This window comes from Oncorhynchus clarkii, chromosome 2 (genome assembly GCF_045791955.1).
Source record: "Oncorhynchus clarkii lewisi isolate Uvic-CL-2024 chromosome 2, UVic_Ocla_1.0, whole genome shotgun sequence".
NCBI lineage: Eukaryota > Metazoa > Chordata > Actinopteri > Salmoniformes > Salmonidae > Oncorhynchus > Oncorhynchus clarkii.
Genome location: NC_092148.1, coordinates 34377486 through 34389790, shown reverse-complemented (window position 1 = coordinate 34389790; position 12305 = coordinate 34377486). Strand labels below are relative to the sequence as shown.

The 12305-nt window shown below is 40.7% G+C and overlaps 1 protein-coding gene across 1 annotated transcript; it reads right to left on the bottom strand.

The window, feature by feature from the left end:
* Positions 1 to 983: 983 nt before the first annotated feature.
* On the bottom strand, positions 984 to 5669 carry LOC139381055 (thyrotropin-releasing hormone receptor-like). Its single transcript, XM_071124268.1, has 2 exons — positions 4887 to 5669; positions 984 to 1421 (listed from the first exon to the last, which is right to left on the bottom strand). Exons 1-2 carry the CDS (start codon positions 5667 to 5669, stop codon positions 984 to 986), a joined length of 1221 nt encoding a protein of 406 aa, XP_070980369.1.
* Positions 5670 to 12305: the final 6636 nt, after the last annotated feature.

The following is a 12305-nucleotide window of genomic DNA, read 5'->3' as shown; positions in this document are numbered from 1 at the left end:
TTCCAACACTTGTTGATTGAATCCACACCACAGTAGTCCATTACAGGTACAGCAGGATGTTTAACCATGCTGCATTTTTGACACTAGCCCCTGCGGAACGTTTCATATCGGGTGAACCTTTTAGCCAATAAGGTTACTATAAAGTCAAATGGTATTGAGGAATCAAACGGATGACAGATCCGGCGTGTCATTGCTTTGTTATCAGTCCTTTTCATCATCTGTAACCTTTAAATAAACTTCATCCCACCTCATCTCTATTTCTCTGACAGGCAGGTTTCAATTTAAAGCAATGTGTGATATTTACACCCCTTGAGCAGAGATGGTTTTGATACTCTGCCTCCTTTGAATTCTGCCTTTGAAATGTGGTCAGTGATCACATTCTCTCTGTGTTGTTTTAAAACATGGAAGGTAGCAGGGTGGTTTTAACAACAGCCCAGACAGTTTGATTCTTCCTGTAGAGTGAGCTTATCTTTAAAACACACACACGAACACACACACACACACTGAGTTCCTGGCCTACACCTCTCCAGATAAAAAGAGGGATAACATCTTTCCCTTGTTATATTTCCCTTGTAGGAAAACACTTTACAGAGATGGCAACTGTTGCTCAGTATGTGAAAGCAGTATGATTATTACCTTGCAAATGAAATGTGTGTGTCACACAATGTTTAGGACGGATTTAAACAATGCCTATAATTGGGTGCTTTGTGCTAAGATGGCTACAGAGAGAGGGGAGAATATATTTTCACCATGCTAGATAAAGAAATGAAGTAGTACTTCCTCTGTTAACAACACATTTTTTGGCATTTAATGTTTGCCGTTGTACTGCTCAAATATTAAATCAATTCCTCGACAGAAAATGAGTTATAGAATAGAATTGGAAGTATGCTGCTGGAGACCATTTTGAATTCACAAACTAGAGCTTAAGGATAAGAAGATCCTTTCAGGTAATCATTGTTGCCTGAATGGAGTTATTTTTTCTGTCAGGCAGTGCAAAGGGCAACCCTGCCTGACAGAGAGGTGTCCTCGAATGATATCCTCTTGGTGCTGGGCAGGAACTGGTCACTGGGTGTGGGTGTGGCCAGCTCATCCAGCTCGGTAGTGAAGTGGTCAGGGCTCTCTCCATTGGTTGTGTCCTTGATGGCGCTGTAGGTCAGGGCCAAGCTGTAAGACGCCGGCTTCTCCAATCGCTGCGGACCGCAGTGACACAACTTCTTGAAAGAGGTGCGAAACTTCTGAGACATGGCGTTGTAGATGACAGGGTTGACGGCGCTGTTCAGGTAGATGCAGATGCGGCAGAAGAGTAGGAACCAGAGGTCCAGGTAAGGCTTGTCCAGGAAGGAGTTTACCACCACCAGCGTCCGGTAGGGCATCCAGAGGAGGGCAAAGAGCACCACCACCACAGCTAACATCTTAGTCACCTGACAACAACACATGGAAGAAAATCAAGATCCATTTTCATCAAAGGACATGGGAAAGAATAGAATTCAGCTTGACTCCAGTTAAAAAATGTGTGAAAATGTATGTTCCCGCTATGCAAAGAAAAGTGGTTGAAATGGGTCAGAGAGCACCCTCTGACAATTAATATCAACCACAGACTGAAGAGACTGACAAAACAGCATCTGTAAAACTAAACCAACAGAGCCTAGAGAGCAGTTTAATTGCAAATATTATTATGATGTGATTATGTTTATATTAAACTCTATCATCCTTATTTATGTTTTGAGGTTTCACGCCAATGATGTGTCTCTTATTGGATAGGGCCAGGGAGCAACTATCATCATTGCTAAGGGAAGATTCCTGATCACTATCCTTATTAAATTTTGACCTTTTGAGTTAATTCAATCAAGCCCTGGTAAGTGTTATGGATTGCATTGGTTTCCATTCATCGCTAGGCCAATTAGAGATGTGTGTGTTATGTCAGAGCCTTATCCTGACTTGTTTTGCTAAATGACCTAGCAGTGAGCACAGATCCATCATCTGTCTTTTTTGTCTATTCCACTGAGACAAAAAGAGCCCAAGGCTGGCTTGGTCAATGTTTCAGACAAAGCTGAGGGCGTGCAACCAAGGTAACATAATTAATTACACATTTTAAAACACGAAGATGTCTTGGTTGTGTAGGTCTTCACATCCCAGAGTTAATGCTTGGTGGAAGGACATTTTGCAGCCATTACAGCTGTGAATGATTTTGTATAATATTCTACCAAATTTGCACAACTCTTCAGGCAACATACATGTATATCTGATGTTTTTGTCAAAATTGTTTAAGCTCAGTATATTTGGTTGGGAGTCATTGATTGACAGCAATATTGAAAGCTGGTTTCAGATTTTCAAGCAAATTTCATTCAGTCCTGAGACTTGACCACTCAGGTGAAATTCATTCTGGTGTGTCTTTGGCATTCAAATGTGTGTAATTGTCCCACTGAAAAATAGAAGACTGAGGTGGTTTTCCTCTAACTTTTTACCTGGGCTTTGCTACTTTCATTTTTAACAGGGGTGAAAGTACTATAGATGTACTTTCTTACAGGTAGAATTACATACAGAATCCCTATTAATTGAATAGGATCTCTGTGGACCTAATAGTAAAAATGTGTCGTATTAACTTTTCAAATGTATTACCTTTTAATGAAGAGTCTATTGACGCACCCGTGTGCATCAATCTAAGATATCTCAATCCACCGCACCCCCCAATGTCGGCATTCTACATCTGCGTGGAAGGTGCCCGAGATACAGCGGCGTTTGTCAGACCATGAGACATCACGAAAAATTGGTCTTCTCACCAAACGTCTGTAGCGTCCCAACAATTGTTTGACAGTCAGATGAAAACATCATGACTGGTTATGCTAATGCCACATTAACCTCTAAAAGTCTAAGACATTGGGGGGGGGGATTATTTTATTACTTAAATAACTTCAAAGGGCTCTTGTAAACCTGGCTACCTATGCGTGTTACATGCTGACCAAACCGGGCGCGTGCGTGCGTCCGTGTGCGCCATCGTGCGCACGTTGATTTTGTCCCCCCACACCAGAAGTGATCAGGACACACAGGTTGAAATATCAAAACATACTCTAAACCAAGTATATTAATTTGGGGACAGGTCGAAAAGCATTAAACATTTATGGCAATTTAGCTAGCTAGCTTGCTGTTGCTAGCTAATTTGTCCTGGGAAATAAACATTGGGTCGTTATTTTACCTGAAATGCACAAGGTCCTCTACTCCGACAATTAATTCACAGATAAAACGGTAAACCCAATTTGTTTCTCGTCATATCTCCTTCTTACGTGTCTTTTTCTTCTTTCGACTTTATATGGCGGTTGGCAACCAACTTTAAGGTGCATTACTACAACCGCCTGGAGTGTGGACGTCAGTTCATCTTTCAATCACCCACGTGGGTATATGCTCCTAAAAACCAATGAGGAGATTTGCAAGGCGGGACTTGCAAAGCGTTGAGCGTCACAAAGTAGAACTAACTTCTATTTCAGTGCCTGGCCACGCAGACGCTCGCTGTCGCACGCGAGCAGTGTGGGTGCAATGATTGAATAACATGTACTGTATGTGTACATTTATTTTGCAACGCTCGTACACGCAACGCGAGCAGTGTGGTCAGCATGTTGGTCCACTCTGAAATAATTCCCACATCCATACAGTGCACTGTGCAGCTGCCATTTGATGAATGGAAAGAGACATCTGTTACAAACATTCTGTGATTGTCATTCATTAGGCCTACACTTGTAACCTGAATTGATGAGTTCATTGTCCACTCAGCATCTCGTTCTCTGCCACTCATCTCTGGCTTCACAAAATGTCACTGTTTTCGTCGAACCACATCGCATTTTGGAGCGTATTCTACCAGTTTTCTAGTCCATTCACTAATTTCAATGAGGGTGACGTGTTAATGATAAATAATGAGCCTACAGCCTACAGGTTTCTTGGCATCTTCGTTTTAAATATTGTGTTGGCTCATGTTCAACCGGTATGGTGTACACATGCCCCAGTATTTATTTTGCCGGTACTCCACCTCCAGTCCCTAATGGTGACAAGCATTCCTATAACATGATGCTGGCACCACAATACTTGAAAATCCACTCCTTATGGTGGAGCTCTCCCTTTCTTCAGATAAACTCACACCCCTCCCATTCGCAAGCTCAGTCTCAGGTGCTGTGTATGCTCTATATGTGTTACAAACTACATTATACAGTGGCGTGTGCTGTCAGCATAGTGGTGAGGCTTTATGAGTCTATATTAACGTGGTCCATTACATGTTGACTCGCTCGTGCTGCACACTGTAACCTACTTACAATGATTACCCACTGGTTGAATCAAAATTGTTTCCACATCGTTTCAATGAAATGACGTTGAACTAACGTGGAATAGACATGGAATAGACGTTGAATTGACGTCTGTGCCCAGTGGGCAAATGTTCCCTTCTCTAGGATGTTACCATACACTCTTAGAAAAAAACGTCTTATCTATAACCTTAAAGGGTTTTTCGGCTGTCCCCATAAAATAACCCTTTGAAGGACCCTTTTTGGTTGGAGGTAGAACTCTTTCCACACAGGGTTCTACATGGAACCCAAAAGGGTTCTACCTGGGTTCTCCTATGGGGACAGCAGAAGAACCCTTTTGGAAGCTATTTTTCTAGGAGTGTACAGTATATGCTGGGATTGAACACCCCAACTTCACGACATATCATACCAGTGCAATTATGAAACTGTTGAATTCACAATCTAATTATACTGGAGTTTTTGTTGTATCATTAATTTGATTCCCCTCACTTTATTCACGAGGCACACACACACACACACACACACACACACTGTAGTTATTACGCTGTAGATACACCGTTATAAGATAACAAACTTTAAAACAGTAGAGTTGCAACTTACCTGCCTGCGAGAGCGGATGGTTGTGCTACAGGATGAATTGTTGGTGCTCATCATTCTATTTCCTTGGCATGATTCTTTTTTCCACTTTGTGTTTTTCTTGGGGTCAGCCGGCAATGGGTTGAGGAAAAGAATTCTAGCGATAAATCCATACAGAACCGTGGCTAGCATGAGGGGCACCACGTAGAACATGGCAAAGTCCGTGAAGTAGATAAATGGCAGGTAAAGATTTCTTGACACTTTGTATTCGCATGAGACCACGGTAATATTGTCGTAAATCAACTCGTTCATGTCAGACAGATAAAACCACATGGCGCAGTAGAGCGAGGTAAAAGCCCAAACGACCACTATGATTTTCTTTGCTCTTGACAGAGTGCACATAAACTGCGCTTTTATGGGGTGGCAGATGGCTATGTACCGCTCAATAGTGAAAGCGGTGATAGAGCATGAAGACGCGTTGATGCCCAAGTACTGGAAATAAGTTATGCTAAGGCACCCGACGTATCCGTACACCCAGCCTCCTCCATACAAACTCTGTGTAATATTCGGCAGTCCCGCCGCCGTCAGAACCATCAGGTCGGCCACCGCCAAACTCACCAGGTAACAGTTGGTGGGTGTCCGCATGTGTTTGGTTGTAAGAACAACCAGAATCACCATAACGTTTCCAACTATTCCTATACCACAGATGAGAATCACAAAAAATATGCTGACCACTTTGTATTCCATGCTATAATCAGTCCATGGACCAAGCGTCTGGTTATCTGGAATTGAAGTAACATTCTCCATGGTTTAGTTCTGTCCAGTTCACTTGGAGGAGTAATTCATTTCAGACACAGGCTTTACATTTAAAATAGCCTCAAGAGAGCTCCCTTTAAAAAATCTATTCGTTCCAAAACCAAGTCATTATTCAATAAAGTATTTTGTATTACTTATCCAACATAAAAGCTAACTAATTCCATGAGGTTATGAAAGAGATATATATATATATATATATATATATATATCATATAAAATCGAGCGAGCAAAACATATTCGATGAATACGCAGACCAGGTTTGGATTTTAGTGCCATTTACCCATGTTTTAGTCCTCTTTATGCACGAAGTTAGGCAAACTGCCAGTAAAAGCAAAGAGGTAAAGTAAAGAGGTGTGACATGGCATGCGCAACTCCAGTCTGAGAAGACAGCTTTGTCATTACGCACAGAGCTCCAAAGAGCGTTTTGACTGTGACTTTACTCTCTACCAGCTGTTCTGATAGTGTGGTTGTAGCCAACAGAAAAGCCGTGTAGGCACGCATGATAGAGCAGGGAGTTCAATTGTAACAATGGACTTAAAACATGTACACTGTAAAAAAAAAAAAAGCACTCTTTGGAAAAGCCTAAAACAATAAATGAGTTAGGGTTCACAATTTTAGAAAACTACGTTTGTGTGAAACCAAATATATAAACCAAATATATGATTCAATGCCAACTGTTATATTTGATTATTACTAAACCTATATTTCAAGTTACAAATCTGTAAAATCCTACTCAAATTGGACTTTTCAGGTGTATTGGCTATCTAAATGTCTTGCTTGGACATCATGGCATCACACATGTTCAGTGTCTTTCTCTTACTTGCAGTGACCACCCAGCTAGCACATAACATTCTGAGAACTATATGTTTCATAGGGCTTGGGGAGAGAGTGGTTGTCCTATGGTTATTTTGCGAAAAACCTTCCCTCAACTTTCTGGGAACGTGCAGGATAGTTGCTTGGCTTAGGAACATTATCAGCACGTTTAAGGAACTTGACCAAAAAACATGTATATTGATATTTTATTACTTGTAAAACATGGTTACATTTAATAAACATTTTGGAAATGTTCTAGGAAATTTGTCCAACTGGTTTGATATTGGCAATGTTCTCAAATAGTTCAGAAACAACGTTCTTCTGTGGGAATTTCAGTGCTTCAACATAAATGTTTCCTGCAAGTTTCCTCTTGGTTCTATTTAAAGTTGGGTTCAACAGAACATTCTAGGAATGTTTTTTTAATTTAACCCTTATTTTACCAGGTAGGTTGACTGAGAAAACATTCTTGTGTACAGCCAAGACTTGGGGATTAGATACAGGGGAGATGAATGAGCCAATTGGAAGCTGGGGGTGATTAGGTAGCTATGATGGTATGAAGGCCAGATTGTGAATTTAGCCAGGACACTGGGGTTAACACCCCTAGTCTTACAATAAGTACCATGGGATCATTAGTGACCACATAGAGTCAGGACACCCGTTTAATGTCCCATCCGAAAGACAGCACCATACACAGGGCAATGTCCCCAAACACTGCCCTGGGGCATTGGGAATTTATTTTAGACCAGAGGAAAGAGTTTCGCCTACTGGCCCTCCATCACCACTTCCAGCAGCAGATGGTCTCCCATCCAGGACCAACCCTGATTAGGTTCAGAGGCAAGCCAGCCAGCACTGAACATACTTTTGCCCTCTGGTTAAACCTAAAAAAGAACAAACTAATTAAAATCACATCAAATTGATCAGAAATACAGTGTAGACATTGTTAACGTTGAAAAAAGAGTACTGTAGCTGGAAATGGCTGATTTTTTTAATGGAATATCTACATAGGCGTGCAGAGGCCCATTATCAGCAACCATCACTCCTGTGTTCCAATGGCACGTTGTGTTAGCTAATCAAAGTTTATAATTTTAAAAGGCTAATTGATCATTAGAAAACCCTTTTGAAATTGTTAGCACAGCTGAAAACTGTTGTGCTGATTAAAGAAGCAATAAAGCTGGTCTTCTTTAGACTAGTTGAGTATCTGGAGCATCAGCATTTGTGGGTTCGATTACAGGCTCAAAATGGCCAGAAACAAAGACCTTTCTTCTGAAACTCGTCAGAAATTGAGAAATTGCCAAGAAACTGAAGATCTCGTACAACACTGTGTGCTACTCCCGTCACAGAACAGCGCAAACGGTTTCTAACCAGAATAGAAAGAAGAGTGGGAGGCCCCGGTGCACTACTGAGCAAGAGGACACGTACATTAGAGTGTCTAGCTTGAGAAACAGACCTCAACTGGCAGCTTCATTAAATAGTACGTGCAAAACACCCGTCTCAACGTCAACAGTGAAGAGGCGACTCCAGGACGCTGGCCCTTTGATGTTATTTTAATGGACAAAAAAATTTGCTTTTCTTTAAAAAACAAGTACATTTCTAAGTGACCCCAAACCTTTGAACGGTAGTGTATATAAAACCCATTGTTTCATGTTTTATCAAGTAGATATTTAACTTTGGAATAACCTGTCCACATTTTAAATTGGGTTACAAGCAATTAAATCAATTTCCTCTTAATCAAGATATTAAGTTGATTCCATTGCATGAATAAATGACTCCAATCACTTTCTTTACATCAGACTTTCACCATAACTGATTAGAATACAGTAACCAAATGGCGGCAATTTCATCAACAGAAACCTTTCCAGGATTTTTAGTATCACATGACTTATGCAGATATAATTTAAATTCAGTGTTGGCAGAGAATGAATAATCATGAAAAAACACAACACCTGAAATGACATTCACTCTCACGGTTGGCCAAAAGTTACTAAGCGAAGGCCATGCCCCCATTAGGCCACGCCTCCAACTCTTATGATATTTTACCATATTTTCATTGCACCCATCGCTATGCAATGCGATGCGCATTAAGTGTTGTAAGCAATTGAGAAGCATCAGCTCAATTAAAAAAATCACATTGATCTGTCAAATTCGGTATTTGATTTCAGACAAATTGAATTGAATAGGTTGAACGAACCAAAGTGTAGTTTTGAATCAGAGTGTCTAAATGACTAAAATGTACAATACCAGTCAATAGTTTGGACACATCTAATCATTCCAGGGTTTTTCTTTATTTTTTACTATTTTCTACATTGTAGAATAATAGCGAAGACATCAGAACTATGAAAGAACACAAGTAGCCTTCAAGTATTCTTCAAGTAGCCACCCTTTGCCTTGATGACAACTTTGCACACTCTTTTTGAAGGTTATTTCATATGATTGAACCCCTTTTTTGGGTAGGTACAAAACTTCCTTAATACTTCCATAAATTTCTTGAAACCGGTACCGGTTACCACCATTGTGTTTGTGAGTCTCCCCTTTCCATAGAGTGGTCATAATAGTTTGTAAGTCAAACTGTTCAGACACAACAGATGTTTTTGTATCATGGTCTGACAAACACCGCTCTAGCTCTGCCACCTTTCACCACAGATGTGGAAGTGCGACATACAGTTGAAGTCGGAAGTTTACATACACATAGGTTGGAGTCATTAAAACTTGTTTTTCAACCACTCCACAAATTTCTTGTTAACAAACTATAGTTATGGCAAGTCGGTTAGGACATCTACTTTGTGCAAGACACAAGTAAGTCATTTTTCCAACAATTGTTTACAGACAGATTATTTCACATATACAGTGCCTTGCGAAAGTATTCGGCCCCCTTGAACTTTGCGACCTTTTGCCACATTTCAGGCTTCAAACATAAAGATATAAAACTGTATTTTTTTGTGAAGAATCAACAACAAGTGGGACACAATCATGAAGTGGAACGACATTTATTGGATATTTCAAACTTTTTTAACAAATCAAAAACTGAAAAATTGGGCGTGCAAAATTATTCAGCCCCTTTACTTTCAGTGCAGCAAACTCTCTCCAGAAGTTCAGTGAGGATCTCTGAATGATCCAATGTTGACCTAAATGACTAATGATGATAAATACAATCCACCTGTGTGTAATCAAGTCTCCGTATAAATGCACCTGCACTGTGATAGTCTCAGAGGTCCGTTAAAAGCGCAGAGAGCATCATGAAGAACAAGGAACACACCAGGCAGGTCCGAGATACTGTTGTGAAGAAGTTTAAAGCCGGATTTGGATGCAAAAAGATTTCTCAAGCTTTAAACATCCCAAGGAGCACTGTGCAAGCGATAATTTTGAAATGGAAGGAGTATCAGACCACTGCAAATCTACCAAGACCTGGCCGTTCAGCTCATACAAGGAGAAGACTGATCAGAGATGCAGCCAAGAGGCCCATGATCACTCTGGATGAACTGCAGAGATCTACAGCTGAGGTGGGAGACTCTGTCCATAGGACAACAATCAGTCGTATATTGCACAAATCTGGCCTTTATGGAAGAGTGGCAAGAAGAAAGCCATTTCTTAAAGATATCCATAAAAAGTGTTGTTTAAAGTTTGCCACAAGCCACCTGGGAGACACACCAAACATGTGGAAGAAGGTGCTCTGGTCAGATGAAACCAAAATTGAACTTTTTGGAAACAATGCAAAACGTTATGTTTGGCGTAAAAGCAACACAGCTGAACACACCATCCCCACTGTCAAACATGGTGGTGGCAGCATCATGGTTTGGGCCTGCTTTTCTTCAGCAGGGAGAGGGAAGATGGTTAAAATTGATGGGGAAGATGGATGGAGCCAAATACAGGACCATTCTGGAAGAAAACCTGATGGAGTCTGCAAAAGACCTGAGACTGGGACGGAGATTTGTCTTCCAACAAGACAATGATCCAAAACATAAAGCAAAATGTACAATGGAATGGTTCAAAAATAAACATATCCAGGTGTTAGAATGGCCAAGTCAAAGTCCAGACCTGAATCCAATCGAGAATCTGTGGAAAGAACTGAAAACTGCTGTTCACAAATGCTCTCCATCCAACCTCACTGAGCTCGAGCTGTTTTGCAAGGAGGAATGGGAAAAAATGTCAGTCTCTCGGTGTGCAAAACTGATAGAGACATACCCCAAGCGACTTACAGCTGTAATCGCAGCAAAAGGTGGCGCTACAAAGTATTAACTTAAGGGGGCTGAATAATTTTGCACGCCCAATTTTTCAGTTTTTGATTTGTTAAAAAAGTTTGAAATATCCAATAAATGTCGTTCCACTTCATGATTGTGTCCCACTTGTTGTTGATTCTTCACAAAAAAATACAGTTTTATATCTTTATGTTTGAAGCCTGAAATGTGGCAAAAGGTCGCAAAGTTCAAGGGGGCCAAATACTTTCGCAAGGCACTGTAATTCACTGTATCACAATTCCAGTGGGTCATAAGTTTACTGTGCCTTTAAACAGCTTGGAAAATTCCAGAAAATTATGTCATGGCTTTATAAGCTTTTGACAGGCTAATTGACATCATTTAAGTCAATTAGAGGTGTACCTGTGGATGTATTTCAAGGCCTACCTTCAAACTCAGTACCTCTTTGCTTGACATCATTGGAGAACATAAAGAAATCAGCCAAAATAAAAATTGTAGATCTCCACAAGTCTGGTTCATCATTGGGAGCAAATTCCAAATGCCTGAAGGTACCAAGTTCATCTGTACAAACAATAGTACGCAAGTATAAACACCATGGGACCACGCAGCAGTCATACCGCTCAGAAAGGAGACGCGTTCTGTCTCCTAGAGATGAACGTACTTTGGTGCAAAAAAGTGCATAATCAATCCCAGAACAACAGCAAAGGACCCTGTGAAAATGCTGGAGGAAACAGGTACAAAAGCATCTATATCCACAGTAAAACGAGTCCTATATCGACATAACCTGAAAAGCCGCTCAGCAAGGAAGAAGCCACTGCTCCAAAACCGCCATAACAAAGCCAGACTACAGTTTGCAACTGCACATGGGGACAAAGACCGGACTTTTTGGAGAAATGTCCTCCGGTCTGATGAAAAATATATATATTTGGCCATAATGACCATTGTTATGTTTGGAGGAAAACGCCACCCTAACCGTGAAGTACGGGGGTGGAGGCATCATGTTGTAGGGGTGCTTTGCTGCAGGAGGGATTGGTCCACTTCACAAAATAGATGGCATCATTTTTTGGAAAATTATGTGGATATATTGAAGCAACATCAAGACATCAGTCAGGAAGTTAAAGCTTGGTCGCAAATGGGTCTTCCAGATGGACAATGACCCCAAGCATACTTCCAAAGTTGTGGCAAAATATCTTAAGGACAACAAAGTCAATGTATTGGAGTGGCCATCACAAACCCCTGACCTCAATCCTATAGACGATTTGTGGGCAGAACTGATAAAACATGTGCATGCTAGTGGGCCTACAAACCTGACTCAGTTCCACCAGCTCTGTCAGGAGGAATGGACCAAAATTCACCCAACGTATTGTGGGAAGCTCATGGAAGACTACCTGAAACGTTTGACCCAAGTTAAACAATTCTAAGGCAATTCTACCAAATACTAATTGAGTGTATGTAAACTTCTGACCCACTGGGAATGTGATGAAAGAAATAAAAGCTGAAACAAATCCTTCTCTCTACTATTATTCTGACATTTCACATTCTTAAAATAAAGTGGTGATCCTGACTGACCTAAAACAGGGCATTTTTACTAGGATTAAATGTCAGGAATTGTGAAAAACTGAGT